Source organism: Sus scrofa, chromosome 1 (assembly GCF_054392235.1).
Source record: "Sus scrofa isolate SSC_HxYL_T2T_F1_AM1 chromosome 1, Sscrofa_HxYL_maternal_Yorkshire_Landrace_v2.0, whole genome shotgun sequence".
Lineage (NCBI taxonomy): Eukaryota > Metazoa > Chordata > Mammalia > Artiodactyla > Suidae > Sus > Sus scrofa.
The window spans coordinates 139,561,251-139,586,603 of NC_139383.1; the positions used below are offsets into that span (position 1 = coordinate 139,561,251).

Genomic DNA, 25,353 nt, shown 5'->3' on the forward strand with positions numbered 1-25,353 from the left:
TGTGGATAGGTTAATTTGTGCCATGTATTAGATTCCAGATGTAAGTGATATCAGATGGTATGTCTTTCTCTTTCTTACTTCACTTAGTTTGAGAGTCTCTAGTTCCATCCATGTTGCTCTAAATGGCATTATTTTTCTTTTTTATGACTGAATAGTATTCCATTACGTTTATGTACTACATCTTAATGTTCATATACCAGCGTCTTAGGTTGTTCCCTTTTTTAGTTTGCCTTTCCTATTGACTGTGAAAGAGGTATGTTAATATTTAAACAACTTTATGGATTTATCCATTTCTACCTTCTTTCAGTTTTTGCTTTGAGGCTATGAGATATATACACATACACAGTTGAATCTTCCCAGTGAATTGAACCTTTAATTATTACAGAATCCCTTTCTATAAGACTTTTACCTTAAAATCTATTTTCTTTCATATTATATAGCTTTCTTTTGGTTAGATTTTTGCATGGAATCTCTTTCTTCTTTTTACTTTCAACTATTCTTTATCCTTACATTTAAGATGTATTTCTTTTAATTAGAATATTTGTGATTATTTTTAATGTAGTTATTGATATCTACCTCTTTCCCCTGTTCAACTTTTCTTTTTTTTCCTTTAGAGTTCTTTTGGATGAATTAGATTTTATTATGCTTTTTTTTCCCTTGCCTTTTTACCTTCTAGTTATAAATTCATTCTATTCATTATATATCCAGGAGAATAAAACATTCATCCTTAAATTTTTCAAAAGTAGGAGTTCCTGTCGTGGTGCAGTGGAAGCGAATCCAACTGGGAACCATGAGGTTATGGGTTCAATCCCTGGCTTTGCTCAGCAGGGTAAGGATCCGGCATTGCCGTTAGCTGTGGCGTAGGTCGCAGATGCAGCTCGGATCTGGTGTTGCTGTGGCTCGGGCATAGGCCAACAGCAACAGTTCCGATTCGTCCCCTAGCCTGGGGGGGAATATGCCCTCCATATGCCGCAGGTGTGGCCCTAAAAAAAGACAAAAAAAATTTTTTTTTTCAGAAGTAGTATAAATTAATATTGTTAATATTCTCCAGACAGTACAAAAACTTAAGTGTAATATAACTACACCCTCTTTTCTAGACTTACATGCTGTTGTTTGTGTGTGTGTGTGTGTATGTGTGTGTGTGTGTGTATTTTTGGTTTTTTTGGTCTTTTTGCCTTTTCTAGGGCCGCTCTCGTGGCATATGGAGGTTCCCAGGCTAGGGGTCGAATTGGAGCTGTCACCGCTGGCCTCCGCCAGAGCCACAGCAATGTGGGATCCGAGCCACATCTGCAACCTACACCACAGCTCACAGCAACGCCAGATCCTTAACCCACTGAGCAAGGCCAGGGATCAAACCCACAACCTCATGGTTCCTAGTCGGATTCGTTAACCACTGTGCCACAACAGGAACTCCTGTTTTATATTTTCAACCCAGAAGACATTTTATTATTACTTACACATTTTAAAAAGAAAAAAAATCACACATAGAAATATCATAGAAAAAGTGCTGAATTTTTGCATTCTTTTATCTCTCCATGCTTTAGTCTAGGTATTTCTTTGGTTTTTTTTTTTTTTATGTATTTATATTTATTATTACTATTTTTTTTTTTTTTTTTGGTCTTTTTTTGCCTTTTCTCTGGTGGTTCCTCTCAGCATATGGAGTTTCCCAGGCTAGGGGTCTAATTAGAGCTGTAGCCGCCGGCCTACACCACAGCCACAGCAATGCGGGATCCAAGCCGTGTCTGCAACCTACACCACAGCTTATGGCAACGCCAGATCCTTAACCCACTGAGCAAGACCAGGGATCGAACCTGCAACCTCATGGTTCCTAGTCAGATTTGTTAACTGCTGCACTATGATGGGAACTCCCCAAGCCTCATCTTTGACCTACACCACAGTTCTTGGCAACGCTGGATCCTTAACCCACTGAGTGAGGCCAGGGATCGAATCTATGTCCTCATGGATGCTTGGCAGATTCATTAAACTCTGAGCCATGACTGGAACGCCAAACTAGCATTTTTTTAAAAAGTCTGTTTCTGATAATTTCATTAACTAGATCTCTTGTGGATTTGTTTCTTTTGTTTTTCATGTTAGTTTTCAGGTATGTGGTCTAGTCTTTCTGTTTATCTGATTTTTTTGTTTTGTGTTTGTTTTAATGCCAGACATTATATAGGAAAAATTTTAGAGATAATTGTGAGCTCTGGATACTATTCTTCCTGAGAGTGGATTAATATGTGTTATGAGTTTTGTTCTGGGTTTTTTTTGCCAGTGGTGATTTATTTTTTTCTGGGGCACTAATAAAGTTCTCTTGATCTAGTTGGGAATTGAGCTGATTTGAAACTGGGATTCAGAACCTATTAAGTAAGGCAAGTGTATGTATAGTTTACCTTTACTACCAGTGTATATGCATCTTTTGATTAGCAACTTAAGGAAGGCCAGGGAGGTGGATGATTATCAGAATTCCTCCTCCTTGGACTACATTTTTTGTTTTGTGGGTCCTGTCTCTTAAAAAAAAAATCTTCTCAGGCTACTGGTGAGGCCCTAAAAAGAAAAAAATCTTCTTAGTTTCTTAGCCTCTCAACTACAACTTTTGGAAAGGATTAGCACCCTCAAGGCAAGTGAACCAGATGCCAGACTTTTCTCTCTTTTCTGGATCTTGGCTTTGTAATTCTACCTCAGTAGCTCTCTGATAACTTCAAATGAATGTTTCATATTTGTGTTTTAACTTGGTCTAGCACCTAGTAGGGCAATGGCAGAGGAGGAATTCCTGTATTCATTCTATTAGGCTTTTAAAAAATCATTGTGAATTACATATTTGTGATAATAGTTTAAGATTATCAGTAGGAAATAATCTGTATATTGGTCCTTCTTCCAGGTGCTACCATATTGGGGAAATCCTCATGATAGAAAAGTCATCAGGAGGTTCTGGAGTCAGGTAACTTTCAGCCTAACTGTACACATGCATACACACATACACATATTCACACACATACACAAGCATTTCTCCAGTTGATTTGAGTGATTTCTCATATATATGATATATATATATTTCTGGATACTAGGCAAATGTACTTTTTAATTTTACACTGATTTTCCTGTTATAGACAATCGGCTGGACTTGAAGTCCTGAATTAAATAAGAACTTTTTTCTTGAATAAACTGAAGACTAGTTTTTAACAAGAAAAAGTTTGTGATTAAGGCGACTGCTTTAAAAACAGTTATGCTTTAATTTGCTGCACATCTGCTACATGGGAGAAGCATATCTTTAGGGTATCTTAAACTTCTTGGCCACTGAAAATAAGAGTCCACTCCTCAATATCTTATTATGAATTGTTAGGTATCTCTTTTCACCCTTACTCTCTTACATTTACAGAAGACCCTCTATACCCAGGATGCCCCCTTCCATGTGGTTATCACCAGTTACCAGCTGGTGGTGCAGGATGTAAAGTATTTCCAGCGAGTCAAGTGGCAGTACATGGTATTGGACGAGGCTCAGGCGCTCAAGAGTAGTTCCAGGTAACGTGGGTAGTAGAAATAAAATCCATGTACTAAGAATATGTAGGTATACAGATATGTGTGTGTGATCTACACACATGTGAGTGAAGATCAGAGAGATATCAAAACATGCCATGGTGTCATCTCTCCAGAAGCTATATATCTGACCAGAAGGCAAAACTTCTCTTTTGCATTTTTATAGAATATAAATTTAATGTTTAGAGTACAAGGATTTTTCTTAGCTTCTGTCTTCCTACTCAGTAATAATGACATTTTCAACAGATCTTTGTTCTTCAAAGAAATTTTCTGTGGAGGAAGGAGTGTCTGCCCTTTCCTTGAGGGATTATTTTATTTTATTTTTATTTACTTATTTATTTGTTTATTTTATGTGGCTGCAACTGCAGCATGTGGAAGTTCCCAAGCCAGGTATTGAACCTGAGCCACAGCAGGGACAACACCAGATATTTAACCTACTGAGCCACCAGGGAACTCCTTGAGGGATTATTGTAGATGGGAGGTCTTAGTAGGAAGTAGAATGTTACATTATGTGTTTTATGGAAGTTGTCCTAGTCACTGGATGGTTATTAGATCCATCAAGAATTTTTTATTGGAAATTATATGTTTAAAATGTTTTAACACCTTTAAGACCCCAAACTGAATAGTAAATAAGTGCTTGTCTGTGAAATGTATTACTCAGTGCTATTAAATCTTGGGTTTTTAAACCAGCTATAATGGGAAAAAAAATCATTATATTAAAAAAAAAAATACACTATGAAAAAAAAATTTAAAAAAACTTGGATTTGATGCATTTCTGTAAACTTTTGCTGAGCCCATAGGACTTTCCTTAGAAGTCTATGATAACTGGCAGAATGGTGTTTTCCTTGGAACTTTTCATCCTCTGAAGTGCATTACTTCAAATTTCACTCTTTTGAAGTAGGGCATGCTTGAGGTCAGGAGCAATAGACTCACCTTTTCTTCTCAGACCCTTTCTCTTTCTCCATTGCTTGTTCCAGCTCACACTGGAAGAATATAGAATACTAATTTTAGAACTTTCTTGCTAAAGATAATGCCTTATAATTTTATGGTTTGTATCAACCAAACTGACCAACCATGGTAGAGAATTTTGTCAAGCCAGAAAGAATCCTACTCTGCCTATTTTAGGGCTTTTTTGTCCCAATGCCATGTTTTCAGTGTAGAAGAATCAGTTCCTTTGAAATTACCTGTCCTCAGCTTTGTTGAATAATATTTTTCAATTGTAGTCATGATAGAGGACTTGATTCTGAGTGTTATTTTTTTGAAAAGCAATTTTGAAAATTAGAGTTCTCAGTTGGGTGAATAAAGATTTACTGCTAACTTGAGATTTGTGCTTTATCTTATTGGACAGCGTTCGTTGGAAGATACTCCTGCAGTTCCAATGTCGGAATCGGCTTTTGCTTACTGGGACCCCCATTCAGAACACCATGGCAGAGGTAGGCACTAGTAAAGACTTCAGTTTTATGTCTGCATTAAACGAAGTCATTCTAGCCAGAATAAAATTCTTTTTTTTGGCCATGCCTATAGCCTTTGGAATTTCCTGAGCCAGGGATGGAACCTGCACCACAGCAGCAACCCAGGCTGTTTCACTGACACCAGATTCTTAACCTATTCTCCCACAAGGGAACTCTCTGAATAAAATTCTTTCCCCATGCCAACCTGGAGTGCTACTTTTCTGTACAAATTATATTCCCCACATAAAAGGAAGAATTTGACCATGACTTGCCCTAAGTGGGCTTTTGGTTGAGGAGCGGGAAGGATCATGCATTATTCCTATTTTCTTATTCTCTGGAATAAGGAAAATAACTTTATTGTTTGATATTTATATAATAAATAGTGATCACATTAGGAATGTTACTTATCAATGCAGAAATATTTTTATGCTGTAATGAGAAGGTAATACTCTTGAACACTTAGAGGAGCTAAAATTCTTTCTTTAGGAAAGATAACTTGGTCATGTAGAACAGGGGTCAGAAAACTTTTGGTAAAGAGCTGGAGAGTAAATATTTAGTCTTTATAGGCCATCTAGTTGCTGTGCAGCTACTTAACCTTCCATTGCAATGTGAAAGTAGCCGTAGATGATAGGTAAATGAATAGATGTGGCTATGTTCCAGTATAACTTGATTTGTAAAAAGAAGTGGCAAACCAGACATGGCACCACAAGTTGGAATTTGCTGATGCCGAGTTATTATTAGCAAGTTATGCTTTCTCAAACTATATTCAGTTGTGAAATGGATCTTTATATAAGATCTTTAAAACTGTCCCACTGTAAAAGCTGAGCAGGACTTGTAGTTTCACTGTGAAATTATTTGAAAAACAATCACATTTTGCTACAGCATCTTATAGAGTTAGAGTTGGTTGGTGAGGCAGTATGCTTACACACTGATTCTCTCTCACTCACTCACTCATATACATAGGCATAGATACACACATACACGTGCAACTTCAACTTCACATTCTCTCTTTTTTTTTTAGGGCCGCACCCGTGGCATATGGAGATTCCCAGGGTAGGGATCTAATCGGAGCTACAACTGCCAGCATATGTCACAGCCACAGCCACAGCAACGTGGGATCTGAACCGTGAGATCCGAACTGTGTCTGCGACCTACATCACAGCTTATGGCAATGCCAGATCCTTAACCCACTGAGTGAGGCCAGGGATGGAACTTGCAACCTAATGGTTCCTAGTTGGATTTGTTTCCACTGCACCATGACAGGAACTCCTCTCTCTCTTTCCAGACTCTTTATTTTATCCTCACATACTGTCATTTTGTTGCTCTATAATTATTTTACTTTATTTCCAGCTCTGGGCTTTGCTGCATTTCATTATGCCAACATTATTTGATTCACATGAGGAATTTAATGAATGGTTTTCCAAGGACATTGAGAGCCACGCTGAAAACAAATCTGCCATAGATGAGAGTGAGTACTTTTATTAACTTTATTTCTTTTTACCTCTCAGTTTGGCCACCACATAATTACATATTTTCCTCTAGTATAATGGAAGGATTAGGGAGAGAAGTTTTTTTATCTTTCTTTTTTTTTTTTTTTTTGGTCTTGCCATTTCCTGAGCCACTCCTGCAGCATATGGAGGTTCCCAGACTAGGGGTCTAATCGGAGCTGTAGCTGCCAGCCTACGCCAGAGTCACAGAAACTCGGGATCCGAGCCATGTTTGTGACCTACACCACAGCTCACGGCAACACCGGATCCTTAACCCACTGAGCAAGGCCAGGGATCGAACCCGGAACCTCATGGTTCCTTGTCGGATTCATTAACCACTGAGCCACGACGGGAACTCCAGAAGTTTTTTTTACTTATAAGACAATTATGTGCTTTGGGCATGTGTAAAAGAATCAAAAAAAGGAATAACTTGGGTGATGCTGCTGTAGTGTTGACTATTTAATCAAGGCAGAACAGGCAAAGTTCATAAAGTACCACATAATGGTTTATGAAATCTTCATTTTCCATGTAGATCCTAAAAAAATTCATATCAGAATTATATTCTTTGTGGAATGGGGTAAGATTTTTTGCCTGTGATAAAAACAAAATATTTAAAGGGTCATTTTTGTTACTTCCTTTTTTTTATTAATGATTTTTATTTTTTCCAACTATAGTTGGTTTACAGTGTTCTATCAGTCTTGTACTGTACAGCAAAGTGACATATATATATATTCTTTTTCTTACATTATCCTCCATCATATTCCATCGCAAGTGACTAGATATTGTTCCCTGTGCCGTACAGAAGGATCTCATTGCTTATCCACTCCGGATGCAGTAGTTTGCATCTGTTAACCCCAAGCTCATAGCCATCCCACTCGCTTCTCCTTCCCCTTGGCAACCACAAGGCTGTTCTCCAGGTCCATGAGTTTCTTTTCTGTGGAAAGGTTCGTTTATGCCATATATTGGATTCCAGATATAAGTGATAGCATGTGGTATTTGTCTTTTTTTTCTGACTTTCGTTGTTTTCTATATATATTAGAATTTGTTTCTACTGTGAACATTTTTAACCACTTTTATCAATTTTTTTGACTTTGTTAGTATCTTTTAAGAGCTCTGAGGTGTTATTTATTACATAGACATAAAGTGAGATCTACTATTAGAAAAGTCCTTAAGTACTTTCTTGAACTACATGTTGTTAATTTGCTGATGTATTTTGAAAAATGATTTTGAGTGAATACTGGGAGTCCTATATACCTTGAATTTGACCTATGTGAGAACTTTATTATTAATAAAATGTTTCTAAAACACTAAAGGTAAATTCAGATAAAAATAAAGTGGTCCTTATTGGTCTGAGTAATTGAGACCAAAACACATTTGCCCAGTTGACTATAGGAGGATGTTATGGAAACTTCAGAGGCCTTGGCTTCTACTTAAGAAAAGAGTAGTTTCACTCATCTTTCAGAGAATTACTAAGCCAAAACGTATTAGAACAGTTTAGTGAGAGATGATCATGATACTTCTTTTGTTATCTTAAATTGATAAAATGTTTTATTTGTCGGGGGGGGGCTCCTTGTATTTCAGATCAGCTCTCTCGCTTACACATGATCTTGAAGCCATTTATGCTGAGGAGAATTAAAAAAGATGTGGAAAATGAATTGTCTGACAAGGTAAGGAAAGATTTTGTGAGTTTAGGCCTTAATAGGCATCAACTTAGGATTCTGAGTGAAAAAAATTCCTTGGTAAATGTTTAGTTAAAGGGTAATTTGAGAGAGTCAGGACTTAAAATGAGTCGGGTAATCAAGGCAAGTAATAGCTTTTTTCTTTTTCCTTTATACTTTTTTTTTTTTTTAGGAGAATTTGAAACATTACAGCAGTAGAAAGAATAGTATAATGAACCCTCCATATAGCTTCAGTGATCAGCTCATGACCTTTCCCTACCCCTTTAGATTATTCTTTTTTTTCTTTTAGGGCTGCACCGGCAGCATATGGAGGTTCCCAGGCTATGGGTTGAATCAGAGCTGTAGCCACCGGCCTATGCCAGAGCCACAGCAATGCCGGATCTGAGCTGAGTCTGTGACCTATGCCAAAGTTCACAGAAACACCAGATCCTTAACGCATTGAGCAAGGCCAGAGTTTGAACCTGCATCCTCATAGATGCTAGTCAGGTTCATTAACCACTGAGCCATGACGGGAATTCCCCCTTTAGATTATTCTGAAACAAATCCCGAATGTCTTTTTTTTTTTTTTTTTAATTACTCAGCGAATTTTATTACATTTATAGGTGTACAACAATCACCACAACCAAATTTTACAGTATTTCCATCCAAACCCTCAGTGCGTCCCCCAACCTGTCTTCATTTGGAAACCATAGGTTTTTCAGTATCTGTTCTGCAAAGAAGTTCATTGTGTCCATTTTTTATTTCTTTTTTTAGATTCCACATATAAGTGATAGCATTTGATGTTGGTGTCTCACTGTCTGACTGACTTCACTTAGCATGATAATTTCTAGGTCCATGCATGTTGCTGCAAATGCTGTTATTGCTTTCCTTTTAATGGCTGAGTATTATTCCATCATGTATATGTACCACATCTTCTTTATCCACTCCTCTGTTGATGGACATTTAGGTTGTTTCCATGTCTTGGCTATTGTATAGAGTGCTGCAATGAACATTGGAGTACATGTGTCTTTGTGAGTCACGGCTTTCTCTGGATAGATGCCCAGGAGTGGGATTGCTGTATCAAATGGTAATTCTATTTTTAGTTTTTTAAGGAATTGCCATATTGTTTTCTACAGTGGTTGCACCAATTTACATTCCCACTAACAGTGTAATAGGATTCCCTTTTCTCCACACCTTCTCCAGCACTTATTGTTGGCAGACTTTTCAATGATGGCCATTCTGGCTGATGTAAGGTGGTACCTCATCATGGTTTTGATTTGCATTTCTCTAGTGATGAGTGATGTTGAACATCTTTTCATGTATTTTTTGGCCATCTGTCTGTCTTTTTTGAAGAATTGTCTGTTTAGATCTTCTGCCCATTTTTTGATGGGGTTGTTTGTTGTTTTGGTATTGAGCTACAGAAGGTGTTTATAAATTTTGCAGATTAATCCCTTGTCAGTCGATTCATTTGCAAAGGTTTTCTCCCATTCTGTGGGTTGTCTTTTCGTTTTGTTTAGGGTTTCCTTTGCTGTGCAGAAAACTTTTAAGTTTAATTAGGTCCCATTTGTTTATTTTTGTTTTTACTGTCATTACTTTTAAGAGGTGGATCTGAGAAGATGTTGCTGTCATTTATGTCCGAGAGTGTTTGGCCTATGTTTTCCTCTAAGTGTTTTATAGTGTCTGGTCTTATATCTAGGTCTTTAATCCATTTTGAGTTTATTTTTGTGTATGGTGTTAGGGAGTGTTCTAATTTCATTCTTTTCCATGTGACTGTCCAGTTTTCCCGGCACCATTATTGAACAGGCCATCTTTTGTCCATCGTATATTATTGCCTCCTTTGTCATAGATCAGTTGGCTGTAGGTCCGTGGGTTTAATTTTGGGTTTTCTATCCTCTTCCACTGATCTATGTTTCTGTCTTCATGCCAGCTGGATGTCTTTTTATTATTATCAGCTCTAGAGTTTTCCACATACTGCATTTTGCTAATTGCATCATTGTGGTGGTGTTTAACATGTTCTTCTGTCTCCTGTATTTCTAGAGACTGAGAGAAGTTTAATGTACTTTGGGCGGTAATATTTTTTCTAATACAAAAGCCAATAGTTTTTGTTTATAAATATCCTTTTTTAGATCCTTTCCAGACTTCTGCAATTTTCTGTTACCTCTTGTGAATCCATCTCTTCCCTTTTTTTTCTCCCACTTCCCAGTCCTTTGGAGTATTTCCCCATCTCCCATACATTGCACCTTTTTCTCACAATTCTGCTCTCTGAGTAGAAGGCATCTTTCCCCGTTTTTGATAATATCAGGAGCTTCTCCTCTAACACTGCCAGAAGGCTGGATCATTTTGAAATTAGTAATTCTCTTACATGATTATGGCAGAGATGTACCTTCAACAAGAGGAATGAAAGTGTACCTTTGTTTTATCCCTTAAAAAAAAAAAAAAAACTTTATGGCCATTTTGTGAAACTAGCTGATTTTAACTAATAGCATTGTCACACAGTTGTGCCTGACAGAAGAAAAGTGCTTTTTTATTTTATTTTTATTTTTTGTCTTTTTGCCATTTCTTGGGCCGCTCCTGCGGCATATGGAGGTTCCCAGGCTAGGGGTTGAATCGGAGCTGTGGCCGCCGGCCTACGCCAGAGCCACAGCAACACAGGACCTGAGCTGAGTCTGCGACCTACACCACAGCTCACGGCAATGTCGGATCCTTTACCCACTGAACAAGGCCAGGGATCAAACCCGCAACCTCATGGTTTCTAGTCGGATTCTCTAACCACTGAGCCACATTGGGAACTCCAAAAAGTGCTTTAAAAAAAAAAAAAAAAAAAGAATCCTTGAGGCTTTTATATCAGAAAGAGCTTAAAATCAGCAGTATCATATCTGTTATTTAGTTGTCAGTAGGGTGGTGATCAGAAAATGTATGATTTTTAACTGCTGTCCTTTGTATAAATTTCTTAAACATCAATAATGTTTCTAATCTATCATTAAATAATGTATGTATTATTAAACTATTGCTGTCTACCAGCAACTAATACATAAAGATGTTGCTTCCAGGATCTATTCAGATTTCCAAGGGAGATGAGTATATAAATAACTAATATTGTCTTGTAAGAAATATAGTGATTATCTATGTGAAGTAGATTGAGAATATAGATAAGGGCGTAGTTTTGTTAGAGAAAGTTAGAGAAGACATGAATGTAGAGATGACATGTGAGCTAGATCTGGAATGAGTTGGCATTTACTGGGAAAATCTGGTAAGAAGGAGTACTAGGCAATAAGAATGGTGTGAACAAAGGTAAAGCAACATTCAAAAATGCAGCATGCTTTTGTTTTTGTTTTCTTTCTTTCTTTTTTTTAAAATTCTTTTTAAGGCCACACCCATGGCATATGGAGATTCCCAGGCTACGGGTCAAATGAGAGTTACAGCTGCTGGCCTATACCACAGCCACAGCCATGCCAGGTCCGAGCCAAGTCTGCACCACAGCTCATGGCAACGCTGGATCCTTAACCCACTGGGCGATCCAGGGCTCAAACCTACAACCTCATTGTTGCTAGTCAGATTTGTTTCTGCTGCACTGCTATGGGAACTCCTGTTTTTGTTTTCATTTTTTTTAATTTTATTGAAATATAGTTGATTTACAATGTTGTGATAATTTCTGGCATACAACAAAGTGATTCAGTTAAATATATGCACACAACCATTCATTTTCTGATTCTTTTCCCAAATAAATTATCACGGGATATTGGGTAGAGTTCCCTGTGCTATACAGAAGTTCCTTGTTTGGCCAGTCATTCCATATACCAAATATGCAGCATGTTTAGCAAACACTATTCACACTCTTGTTGCCAAGTTATTTATGAGAACATGGTGATGATATTGGGATAGCACAATAGGTAAGATTATGGCAGAGGCAGTGGCTTCTACCTACTGGATAATTTTTTAATATTTAAGGCAGTAACTTACATTGAAGATTTTCAGCAGTTAACTACTTTATAAGATTTGTATGGAAAATTTCTTAGAACCAGGAGAGACTGGAGGCAGGAAGCTCCCACAGTAATAGCGGTCTGGATTAGAGTTAGTGAGGTTCTGTAGTAAGGTGGTAGAAATGGATGGAAAGAGTTGTTGGAGGTAAATTTCCAGGTTCAATTGAGAGTGTTAGGAAACGATAGAACATGATGTATAAGAGAGGAAAAAAAAATCAGAGGTGACGAAAGTTTCTCTTTGGGTAACTGAGTGATTGGTAATGCTTGTTAATTAAGTAAATTGTAGAAGAAAAAAATTTTTTTTTCTTTTTTTTTTTTTTTTTTTTTTTTTTTGTCTTTTTGCCTTTTCTTGGGCCGCTCCTGCGGCATATGAGGTTCCCAGGCTAGGGGTCTAATCGGAGCTGTAGCCACCGGCCTATGCCAGAGCCACAGCAACTCGGGATCCCAGCCACGTCTGTGACTTACACCACAGCTCACGGCAATGCCGGATCCTTAACCCACTGAGCAAGGCCAGGGATCGAACCTGCAACCTCATGGTTCCTAGTCGGATTCGTTAACCACTGAGCTACAACGAGAACTCCAAAAAATTTTTTTTTTCTGACATTTCACAAGTACAATTTGCTGCAGATTCTCAGGGATACTGTTATAGAAGGTAGGTGGAAATATAGGGCTGACATTGTTTGGAAATGGCTAGTGTTTCCTTGGGTAGGCTATTTCTTCCATTTCCAATAGCACCAAATACCATCCACTGTGACAGATGTTATGGCTTTTGGAAATGGAAGAGATAGCCCAATGACAGCACATAGAATGAATGACAAGGGAAAATGGCCAAGAAAGGAACATTTTTTTCTGGATAATCAGCCATATCACAGGTTTATCAAGATACTGAGTTTCTAGAGATATGTATTGTTTTTTTCTAATCGTGATCTGTCTTGCATGCATTTCCAACTGTGTGCTGATACTGTTTTCTTACAAACTGTTTTTCGAAATATTAATGTTCTTTTTTATTTTTAGATTGAGATTTTAATGTATTGCCAATTGACCAGCCGACAGAAACTGTTATATCAGGCACTAAAGAACAAGATTTCCATTGAGGATTTATTGCAGTCTTCTATGGGCTCTACCCAGCAAGCACAGACTACCACCAGCAGCCTCATGAATCTGGTCATGCAGTTTAGGAAGGTAAGAACTTAGGCCAGGTGCCTTGGAGTTGTCTTTATTAACCTACTTCAAGAAAAAGGCTCTAGCTAGCTAGGCTTGATGCCAGATAAATAAAAGCTCTTTAAAAAGGATGAAAATGAGGGAGTTTCCATCATTCTTCAGCAGTGACGAACCCGACTAATATCCACGAGGACATGGTTTGATTCCTGGCTTTGCTCAATGGGTTAAGGATCGGGCATTGCCATGAGCTGTGGTGTAGGTCACAGATGCAGCTTGGGTCATGTGTGGCTGTGGCTGGCAGCTACAGCTCTGATTTGACCCCTAGCCTGGGACCTTGCATGTGCCACGGGTGCAGCCCTAAAAAAGAAAAAAAGAAAAAAAAAAAAAGGGATGAAAATGGGAAAATATAAATTCACAAAAGTAAACATGCAGAATTTGGAATCGCCCATCAGATTTCATGGAATGATGTCTGTACATGGAAATGTTGTCTTATCATTTCCCTTCCTCTTAGGTGTGCAATCACCCAGAGTTATTTGAACGACAAGAAACTTGGTCTCCGTTTCATATTTCCCTAAAGCCATACCAGATTTCAAAGTTTATCTACCGTCATGGACAGATCAGGGTCTTCAACCATTCACGAGACAGGTGAGCAAATATTAATATGTTTGCTTTAAGACTGTTTTTGTAATTTGGGGTTTTCTGGCTTAGTAGGTAAATTTGATGGAGAACGTTTTGAGTTCCTCAACAATCAGGTATTTAAGTTTAAGCAGTATGTGTGTGGATGATTGTTTGTTGAGGGATCTTGTGATAGGATCTTTGTACTACTGACATTTTAACTGGATGACTTTAAAGGCCCGAGCTACTTCCAGTTGCCTTTTTGAATGAGCAGTGTGCACCTTTGTGCAAATATGTACTTGTACTGAGAGAGATCAGCAGATGTTTCTGCCTCAGAATTGAAATTGCTTTGTGGTGGCTTATTTCACACTTAGAATAGCACTTTTGGAAGAACTGATTGAATTTCAAATTAATCAAATTTACCTTCTTCCCAGAATCAGCCAGGGCAGATTTGGTAAAAGTGGAGTGATTAAGTAAGTAATCAGTACTTTTTGACATAATGTGCTATGATTTTTGCCTAGATATGGCAACACACTTCTCAAAAAATGAAACAGTTTCAAACCTTAAAAGATTCTTTTAGTTTGGAACCTCCAGTTTATTAGTTAACTTTCCAATATTTATATTTGCATTTGGATTTATTTCATTTATTTATTTTACAGGTGGTTAAGGGTTCTTCTTTCTCCATTTGCACCAGACTATATCCAACAGTCTCTCTTTCACAGAAAAGGTAGATATTTTGATCATTGGGAAGGAAAATATGCAGGATTTACCAGGATGTTCTTTTTTTTGCTGAACTGGAACTAGTAGTAGTTTTACCTGAATGCTAGACCTTTATTTTTAAAGTTTTGCTAAGATATAAGTAAATTATTTGTTTTCATCTGTAGATGCTAGGCTTTGTGGCTATAACAGGAAGCAATAAAAGTTTTTGATTGACCTTCAGTCTTTATTTTACATCTGCCTCTTAAGCATTTCTTACACCCTTGAATAGAGGTGCAATAGAGATAATGCAGGACTCTTGTTAATGTGACCTAGGACTGTTCTTCTAAGTCTAAAAAAAAGAAGCTGCATTGTCCAAAGTGTTAATGCAGAGGTTCAGAATCTTTCACCTCTGTGCTTGCCTTTACTTTTTTTCTGCTGTGATTAAAAAAAAAAAAAAAAAAAGGCAGTTAGCCAAGGTCCAAAACCTTAGAGGTAACTGATGAGCCAACTCCACTCTGGCCCATGTATGCCATATCTCATAGGCTTGCCTCTTCTACTTGTAATTGTGGTACACTCTGACTTCTGTTTTGGAACTTTTAGAGTAGTTTTTGATTCCTAAGTCAAAATTGACCAGTTCAGCAGGCTTTGGTTGAGTATTGTCTCTTGGTTTTCTTTGGGGTTTAACTTTGTGCTTTGATATTCCAGGTGTTAATGAAGAAAGCTGTTTTTCTTTCCTTCGCTTTATTGATGTATCTCCAGCCGAAATGGCAAACCTCATGCTTCAGGGACTTTTGGCCAGGTGAGAAGTTTGCTCATGGTTTGATCAGCGAGCAGTTGGGAATAAACAGGGACAAAGGCTGAATACTGTGAAACTAAATATTTAATATTATAGCATCTTAACAGAGCTTCTCATTCTTGTATTGTTAAGAATAAAAATTTTGGAGTTCTCTAGTGGCCCAGTGGGGTAAGGATCTGGCATTGTCGCTGCAGTGGCCCGGATTGCTGCTTTGGCACAGGTTCAGTCCCCTGGTTTGGGAATTTCCACATGCTGTGGGTATGACCAAAAAAAAAAAGAATAAAAGTTTTTTTTAAGGAAACCATAACTTTCTCTCTCTTTTTTTTTTGTCTTTTTGCCTTTTCTAGGGCCGCTCCTGCGGCATATGGAAATTCCCAGGCTAGGGGTCTAATTGGAGCTGTAGCTGCCGGCCTACACCAGAGCCACAGCAACGTGGGATCCGAGCCGCGTCTGCAACCTACACCACAGCTCATGGCAACGCCGGATCCTTAACCCACTGAGCAAGGCCAGGGATTGAACCTGCAACCTCATGGTTCCTAGTGGGATTCGTTAACCACTGAGCCACGGCAGGAACTCCGGAAACCGTAACTTTTGATCATTTAATAATTGCATGATGCTTCATGATATACCTTAAATAAAAACATTCAGGCTTTTCTCCCAAGTGTATCCAGAGGACTTAATATCTAGACAGACTAGTATGTTTTATTTGTTTCTACAGGGCAAATGATGGCTGATGATTTCTTTAGTAGTGATTGCAGCGTAGCCTGCCCTAAGTACTCTGGGAAACTTAGTTCTTTGGAATAATGGCTTTTACTTAATTTATTATTTTGTATTTATGTAAAAAATAATGAACTCATTAGGAGAGGCGATCTCCCTTGTATGAGAATGTTTTTATGAGAGTTTTTGTGTTAGAGTTGAATATTCCTTAATTCTGAAAGGAACTTTATGGAGGATTTTCCTTTTCATAGTAGCAAACCAATTCATGCCAGAGATAAAATTTATATAATAAAAGTGTGAAATGGTTTTGCCTGAAAGTAGGAAAGAATTGTGTCTGAAATGCACAGGATTTACAAAGAGACATGTTAATGTAAGACAAGGTTCCTCGCTGCTATGAACTACCCTCAAACCTCCATGGAGCACTGAATAAGCATGTCTGCTGTGGTTTGTTTCAGATGGTTAGCTCTTTTCCTGTCTCTGAAAGCCTCCTACAGGCTCCATCAGCTGCGTTCCTGGGGAGACCCAGAAGGGGAGAGCCAGCAGAAATATCTGAGAAACAGGGATTTCCTTCTTGGGGTTAATTTTCCACTCTCCTTTCCCAACCTTTGCAGCTGCCCTTTGTTAAAGGTAAGCAGTTATTTTAGCATCAGTTACCTGTGTAGTACTCTCTTGCCTTTTGTTTGATTCAATAAAAGTAATAAAGTTAATGATAGCCTGACAGAGCCAAAAAGTTCCTAGAGCAGTGGGAACACTGTTTTATTATAATTTATTATATATATAACTTTTTCTTTTTTTAATTAATATATTTTATTACATTTATAGGTGTACATTATATATATAACTTAAAAGGCATTTTATGTGTGTGTGTGTGTGTGTGTGTGTGTGTGTGTGTGTGTGTATATATATTTAATGTATATTTGGTATATATCTTGGTGGAGTACCCAGATTCTAAATGTACAACTCTTTGAATTTATACTTGTTTGTACACTTGTGTAACAGCTACTTAGATTAGGGTATAGAATATTTCCAGTACCCAGAAGTCTCCCTTGTCTAGTTCAGAACAAACCAACAAATAAAGGTAATCACTATTCTGCTGCTATCGTCCCAGGTTATTTTAATCTGTTTTTAAAAATTATGTACATGAAATTATTGAGTATGTACTCTTTGATGTCTGGCTTCTTTTCTTCAATTATTGTTTTTGAGAGTTGTCCATGTTGCACTATAGCATTCTTTTTTTAAGCTATAAAGTGTTCCATTGTCTGTTTCTTTTGTTTGTTGGAGTTTTTTTTTTTTTTTTCTTTTTTGGCCACCCCTCAACATATAGAGTTCCTAGGCCAAGGATCATATCCAAGCAAGATCCTTAACCCACTGTGCTGGGCTGGGAATCAAATCCATGTCCCAGCACTCCAAAGACACTGCCGATCCCAGTGTGCCACAGTGGGAACTCCCCAGTGTCTGTTTCTAATCACAATTTATTAATCTATTCTACTGTTTGTGGATATTTAGGTTGCTTCCAGTTTAGGGCTATTACGAATAAGAGTGCTGTGCACATTCTTCTGTACCCCTTTTGATGAATCCAAATATGAATTTCTTTGGGGTTTATATCCAGGAGTGGGATTGCTGTCTCATCCCATATATGTATGTTTAGATTAAGTACTCACTGCCAAATATTTTTCCAAAATGGTTTTTCAAAGTTAAACTCTCACCAGCATGTGAGAGATTTGCTGTTGTTCATTTTCCTTGCCTACCTCTGGTATTGGCAGTCCATTTTTTTGAATTTGTGGTTTTAAGTTGCAATTCCATGGAAGTAGTGTTGAGCACTTTTTCATGTAATTTTTGGCCATTGTATAGTAAGTAAAGGGGAAAATGATAGGAAATAAGGTTATAGATCATTTGAGGCTTCATAAGTTATTGCTAAGGATTTGGATTTTATTCTGAATGGGTAACACTGGAGAGTTTGAGAAGAGACTTGTATGTTTATATGTTATAGTTCAACTAGTTTAAAAGTTAGAAGGTAGAACATTTTCTTTGTATCCTGTAGAAAATTTAATGGGTCATTAGTCGTACAGTTATCTGCTGTTGAAAGTGGGATGTTCTTTGGCTGCATCTAGTGTTTGTCCCCCATACACTGAAGAACCTGTACAGTATCCTTTTCTTCTCTTTTCCCCAGTTGGTTTCTCAAGCATTGCTCCATGCACTTTTTTTGGACTCTAAAGATAAGATCCATAATAGAGAAGAAGAGAATTGGGTTTTAGCCTGTTTGGAATAATGGTCAGTGGTCACAAGATGACTTCCTACTAGTGTTTACTGATATATCTGATGAAGAGTTACTTAGCCTTCTGTAGACCCATTTCTTTACATTTGGTACTGTGTATTTCTAGTTATAGGTTTTTACTACATTCATTTTTGGTACTGAAAGCACATTCTCCCAGGGGTTTATTATGCCCTCTTTTGTAGATACCCGCATCTTACTTAACCCTGAAAGATATACATCACTTATAAGTATTCTGCTTTCTGAAAATACACTTGTGTGTTCAGAGCACACTGAGCACAGTGAGGTCCTTGTATCAATTAATGCAAAGTGAAATTTAGATGTGGGCAATATGTTTCATGTGAAATTGGTTTTTCCAGTAATTTTTCCAGGGTTATATTTACTTCCGTTTTTTCTTCTTTACTTTTAGTTTGTGTTGTAGTTAGATGTTTGCTGTCGTAGTGACTTAGAATATATACCATGTTACTGAGCAATAGGTAGCTGAAAGCTAATCGTGTATGTGTAGAGATGCTGCTCTGCCTTTGGTCTCATCATCCTTTTCTTCAACACCCATACATTGCAGTAACCAACCAGGCAGTATATATTGCCAGAGATGGTTTATATATCTATTCCAAGAAATAATTTGGTTTCAACTATTTACATGGGATCTTGCCGTAAAGATTAGACTGCATTCTGAATGAAGAGTTATTTTGTTGAAGCGCCATCTGTAACAATTAATAAGAATATAATAAAGCCCACTATATCTGTGGCTTTTAAAATGTGACCATAACTTACAAGAATGTAGATATACCAAAATGTTGCATACATACACATAAATTTTTAAGACAAAATATTCACAAAACAGTGTTTACCCTCATACAGTACATCATAATTTTTTTCTTTTTTCTTTTTTCTTTTTTTTGTTACTTTTTAATGGCTGCACCTGTGGCACATGGAAGTTCCTGAGCTAGGGGCGAATTGGAGGTGCAGCTGCCGACCCACACCAAAGTTTGTAGCAACACCAGATCCTTAACCTACTGAGCAAGGTAAGGGATCAAATCTGCAACTTCATGGACATATTATGTTGGGTTCTTAACCCCCTGAGCCACAATGGGAACTCCTGGTTTTCTTTTTCTTTTTTAGGCCGTACCTGAGCCTTAAGGAGGTGTGGCATATGGAGGTTCCCAGGCTAGGGGTCAAATCAGACCTGTATCTGCTGGCCTACACCACAGCCATAGCAACATGGGATCCAAGCCACATCTGCGACCTACACCACAGTTCATGGCAACACTGGATCCTTAACCCACTGAGCAAGGCCAGGGCTTGAACCTGCGTCTTCATGGTTACTAGTCAGATTCATTTCTGCTGAACCACAATGGGAACCCCCTGGTTTTCTTAACGTTAGTTTTGGAACCTACTGAAAAATGATCTCATGACCCTTACTACTCACAGCTTGAAAAATATAGCATTCGGTGACTGCATAATATTAAAATAGCCAGAGGGCTAGATAAAGAGAGTCACCATGTAGAAAGGTTCTAGATTATTCTTTTTAATAGTCAAAAAAGAAGAAAACTGTAAGCTTGGGGACTTAAGGAAGTCTCATTTTCTGAATGTGAAAGAGACCACCGGAAGTCACTCAGAGAGCAATAGGCACATTTCATTGCAGAGTTACCTTGACATGCCGGTGGCAGTTGAAGTCTATCTCTGTCTTAGTATATTTTGCCATATATCTGTTAGATTGCTAGTATTCAAAGATAGTATAAATAAAAATAAGTAATTTTGAAAAAAAAAATTGATTCAAACTTGAGCAAAGTAGTTTATTATAGGAACTATGCCCCAAGAATGGCTTTGTTAGAATATGCCTATCACCACTATTGTGCTGTTTCTCACACCAATTTCTCTTAGCTGAGTTTATCTTATTTAAGAAACATTTCTTTAGAGAACATAATGTTGTCTCTTTTGCAAAAAAAGGGAGAAGGGAAATTTGAACACCTAATCTTTTAGAACAGATTTCCAAAATACGTTAGTTAAGAATATAAAGTAGGAGTTCCCGTCGTGGCGCAGTGGTTAACGAATCTGACTAGGAACCATGAGGTTGCAGGTTCGGTCCCTGCCCTTGCTCAGTGGGTTAACGATCTGGCGTTGCAGTGAGCTGTGGTGTAGGTTGCAGACACGGCTCGGATCCCGCGTTGCTGTGGCTCTGGCGTAGGCCAGTGGCTACAGCTCGGATTGGACCCCTAGCCTGGGAACCTCCATATGCTGCGGGAGCGGCCCAAGAAATAGCAACAACAACAACAACAACAACAACAAAACAACAACAAAAAAGACAAAAGACAAAAAAAATATATATATAAAGTAAAAGCTAAAACTTAAGATGCATGATATTTTAGCATATATGCACACATCAAAAACATACTTCCAAATTTCATAGTCTACTCTGATCCTGCCGGTTTAATAGTTTTTTGCAAAAACATGATTGACAAAAATGAGTCTTTTTTAAAAGGTAACTTTTCCAGTATGGACAACAGTGTTGAGACTTACATGTAATAATTATCTGTCTTGCTAATGTTTGGATTTGTTGATTGGTCTTGTGTTCTTTTTGTTTGTTGCTTCGTATGGGATAAATTCATCGTGTGTGTGCTTTTGTACCTTTCATTCCAGATATGACTTGTTTTTTGTCATTGAGACCTACAGAGATACTTTCTGGTGTTATTAATACAATCTACAAATCCTTTGGAAGACTCCTTTGCTTAAATAGGGATGGTACTACTATGGAATCAAACTTTTTATTTTCACAGAAAACAAAGTTAGAATTGTGCTCACTGTTTTCAGCAAATATCTTGAAAATATGAATTGAGAGGTATTTGCTGTCATTCACATGATGAGTTAGAAACTTGGGAAGGACAAGAAAAGTCCTAAAGGGTTAGAAAAGGACTGACATATAAATGTGGGCTCCATCTTTTTTTTTTTTTTTTTTTTTTTTTTTTTTTGTCTTTTTGCCATTTCTTGGGCCGCTTCTGCGGCATATGGAGGTTCCCAGGCTAGGGGTCTAATCAGAGCTGTAGCTGCCAGCCTACACCAGAGCCACAGCAACGCGGGATCCCAGCTGCATCTGCAACCTACACCACAGCTCATGGCAACGCAGGATCGTTAACCCACTGAGCAAGGCCAGGGATCGAACCCGCAACCACATGATTCCTAATTGGATTCGTTAACCACTGCACCACGACGGGAACTCCTGGGCTCCATCTTTCAAGCTCGAGTGGGTAAGAAGAAAACTTGGGAATGATAACCAGTACCCCAACCCAATATTTGGGAGTTTAAATTTTTTTAATGAAATTAATTAATAACCATTTGAATTCATGAATCTAAGAAGTAGCTAAGTTGATTCTGAAAATATGACCATTTGGTTTCCTTTAATAGATAACAACAGGCCAAGTAGATTAGAGAGAGAAAGGGAGAAAATTTTAAGCCTTTCTCCTGTTACCTTTGCTTTTCTTCTAGAGATATTAATATGCATATAGGAAAGTATACAGATTATAGGTGTACATACAGCTTGATAACTTAACAAAACACTGTCAGAACTTGACTTCAGAAGCCCCTTTGTGCCTGCTTCCATTCGCTGTTCCTCGCCAGTATCTTCCCCACAAGTTATTGTAAACAAATATTTGAGTGGTTTGTAGTTTTTGTTATTACCAGTAGTGCTATTATGAACATTACTGTACACATCTTTTAATGAAAATTCATATGCATTTTGTGAGGTTTATATTTAGTAGTCAGATTGCTGGGTCATAGGGTATGCATATGGTTATCTGTGCCAAACAATTTTCTAAAGCAATCGCACCAATTTTCATTCCCATTATCAGTGTATAAGAGGTTCTAGTTGCTCCACATCCTTGTCAAAATGTGCTATTGTTTTGTATGTTCATTTTAGCCTTTCTGTATAGTAGTATCTCATTGTGGGTGGCTTTATTTTTATTTTTATTTTTATTTTGGCTATGCCTGTGGTATGCAGAAATTCCAGGGCCAGGGATCAAACCTGTGCCACAGCAGTGATGATGCCAGATCCTTAACTTGCTATGCCACCTGGGAACTCCTTATTGTGGCTTTAAATTACATTTCCCATATGCATAATGATATTGAATATACTTTTTCCAGTACTCATTGGCTGTGTGAATAACCTCCTTTATAACATGCTTATTTGAGGCTTTTGCTTATTTTTCTACTATTATATCTGTACTTTTCACAGTGATTTGTAGTTCTTTATTACTGCAGATATCTTCTACCCAGTAGCTTAATTTTTTATCCTCAGTGCTATCTTCTTTTGAATAACATTTTCTGCGTCCTGCTGAAGAAATCTTTGCCTGTACTGAAGTCATGAAGATAATCCTCTCTGTTTTGCTCCAAAGGTTTTTTTGATTTACTGTTCACATTTAGATCTATGTTATGGGTTTTTTTTTTTAATATAGAGATATCCATATCCATTTGACCCAGCTTCATTTGATGGAAAGACCATCCTTGTTGCACTGCGGCATCACTTTTGTCAAACAGGTGGTTGTATATGTGTAGGTCTGTTTCTGGACTCTCTCTGTTCCATTAGTCCATTTGTCTATCCTTAACCAGTACCACTCTATCTTAACAACTATAGCTTCATAATAAGGCTTGATAACTTGTAGCACAAGTCCTCTAGCTTTGATTTTCTTCAGTATTGCCTTCTGTTCTTGGACCTTTCCTGTGAACTTTGTTTTTTTTTTTTTTTTGTTGTTGTTGTTGTTGTTGTTGTTGTTGCTATTTCTTGGGCCGCTCCCGCGGCATATGGAGGTTCCCAGGCTAGGGGTTGAATCGGAGCTGTAGCCACCGGCCTACGCCAGAGCCACAGCAACGCGGGATCCGAGCCGCGTCTGCAACCTACACCGCAGCTCACGGCAACGCCGGATCGTTAACCCACTGAGCAAGGGCAGGGACCGAACCCGCAACCTCATGGTTCCTAGTCGGATTCGTTAACCACTGCGCCACGACGGGAACTCCTCATGTGAACTTTGGACCATCTTATCTACCTTAGTTTAAGCTCTTTTCAGCAATGTTGATAGTATGTATACTTCATTAGTGTTTTTTTATTATATCTCCCTGTTATTAAAACATTCTTTCTTTATTTTGCCAATACTTATGTATTATTTCATTTAAAATGATGTATAGGTAGTAGCATAGTAATATTATTTTATTTACATTGTGAAGCTTGCACATACTTTCCTTGGAGATCATTCAACTGGACAGTAAAAGAAGCCTAATTGAGCAAGGAATATTAATAGAGGGGAGGACACACTATTTACTGGAGAAAGTACTCCTTTTTTTCACACACTCTTCAGTCTTTCTCTCATGCTGTTTTTACTTGCTTGATCTCAAGGGCCAATGGGATTGATTGAACAGGTGCAATCTCCAGTGGTAGAATGTGATCTTGGCTTAAGGGTTGGGGTTTTTCTAATGCTCTTTCCTTCCAATATCAATATACTCTCATGGAGAGAAAGCACATGTAATTAATGTTGTTTGTAAAACCTGTCATGCACCAGTGTCTGTCTACTGTGGGCATGGTGTGTTAACAGTTGTGGTCCGTGTTTTCTGGTTTGAAAAATCATTCATATGTATAGTAAAAATACATGCACAAAGTTAAAACAACTTTAAAAATGATTCAAAATCAGAGTTGAAAGAAGACATAATTAACTGCCAGATTAATGGTTGATGATTAGTGGGAAAGTTCAGTATGGGAGATCACTTTAGGTTGAAATGGACAAAAAACTCTATAGAAATCATATTAAGTTGAATCTTGTGGTACGGACTTCGATGGGAGGAAATATATTCCAAGTTAAAGATTTGAGCCAAAATAAAGAGCAGTAGTGAAAATAAGGGCCAGAAAGGTAAGTCTAAATTGCCTTCTTCCAAGAAATCTTTGAATGCCAATCTTTTTTTTTTTTTTTTTTTTTTTGGTCTTTTTTGGGCCATACCCTGGCATATGGAGGGTCCCAGGCTAGGGGTCTTAATAAGAGCCGTTGTTGCCGGCCTACACCAGAGCCACAGCAACCAAATCCAAGCCACGTCTGCGACCTATACCACAATTCACGGCAACACCGGATCCTTAACCTACTGCTTGAGGCCAGGGATTGAACCCGCAACCTCATAGTTCCTAGTCAGATATGTTTCCCTAGCTACAACAGGAACTCCTGAATGCCAGTCTTTTGGGGTTTAGATTAAGCCATGAGTTTTGGCTCCTTTTTTGGGCTCATCTTTCTTCAAACAGATGCTACAGTTGTAATCCTCAAAGAGAATAAAGTTTTGGTGGCTGCTATCAAGCCATGGGAAGGAATAATCTGGTAGTTGGTTTTAGGAAGGCTATTAAATCACTCAGGTAGTTATAGCATACCACTGTTGATCTCTGCCATTGGTATTTGATGACTAATCTCAAGGATGTGATGACAGGATAGGTTGGACATGAGGGGTCGTGTTACAAAGGACCCAACAGGAATTGCTGTAACCAAAAGATGGTAAAGAAAGGCTCAGGGGACTGTGATTGATGTGAATAAGCACTGGTAGTGAAGGATTCAAAGGCTGTGGTAAATTTTATGTCTAGTTTAAAGAGAGCATTAGGACTACAGATGTGATAAATTCATTTGAGTAATAAAAAAATAAAAAATAAAGTGAGCATTAGGAATGAAATTAGGAGCTCTTTGATGTTATGAGTGCAGATAGGATGGAGAAGACCCAGGTGTAGAAATTTACAAGGAGAGAGATTTTGGTTAAGCAGTGCAAAGAGTGGGTTATGGGAGTTCCCACTGTGGTGCAGTGGGTTAATGATCCAGTTTGTCTTAGTGGGGGCCCTGATTTAATGCCCAGCCTGGTGCAGTGGGTTAAGAATGTGGAGTTGCTATAGCTGTGGCTTGGATTCAGTCCCTGGCCCAGGAATTTCCATATGCTAAGGGGGCGGCTGAAAAAGGGGGGGAAATGAGTGGGTTATG

General features: G+C 38.0%; 1 protein-coding gene across 4 annotated transcripts in view; it reads left to right on the forward strand.

Annotated features, from left to right (window-relative positions):
- The window catches only part of INO80 (INO80 complex ATPase subunit), a 141,111-nt gene that overhangs the window by 60,018 nt on the left and 55,740 nt on the right, over nucleotides 1–25,353 (forward strand). For 3 of the 4 annotated variants that reach the window (XR_014813106.1, XM_003121588.6, XM_084973067.1), the window contains exons 15-24: nucleotides 2,876–2,935; nucleotides 3,374–3,516; nucleotides 4,880–4,964; nucleotides 6,333–6,450; nucleotides 8,051–8,136; nucleotides 13,122–13,289; nucleotides 13,780–13,913; nucleotides 14,543–14,610; nucleotides 15,288–15,381; nucleotides 16,551–16,722. Coding sequence is in view for 2 of the 4 variants with exons in the window: in XM_003121588.6 (XP_003121636.1) it covers nucleotides 2,876–2,935; nucleotides 3,374–3,516; nucleotides 4,880–4,964; nucleotides 6,333–6,450; nucleotides 8,051–8,136; nucleotides 13,122–13,289; nucleotides 13,780–13,913; nucleotides 14,543–14,610; nucleotides 15,288–15,381; nucleotides 16,551–16,722 (1,128 nt within the window). In the remaining 2 variants the exon portion in view is untranslated. The remainder of the gene's footprint in view (nucleotides 1–2,875; nucleotides 2,936–3,373; nucleotides 3,517–4,879; nucleotides 4,965–6,332; nucleotides 6,451–8,050; nucleotides 8,137–13,121; nucleotides 13,290–13,779; nucleotides 13,914–14,542; nucleotides 14,611–15,287; nucleotides 15,382–16,550; nucleotides 16,723–25,353) is intronic. The other variant, XR_014813107.1, reaches the window with a different exon arrangement.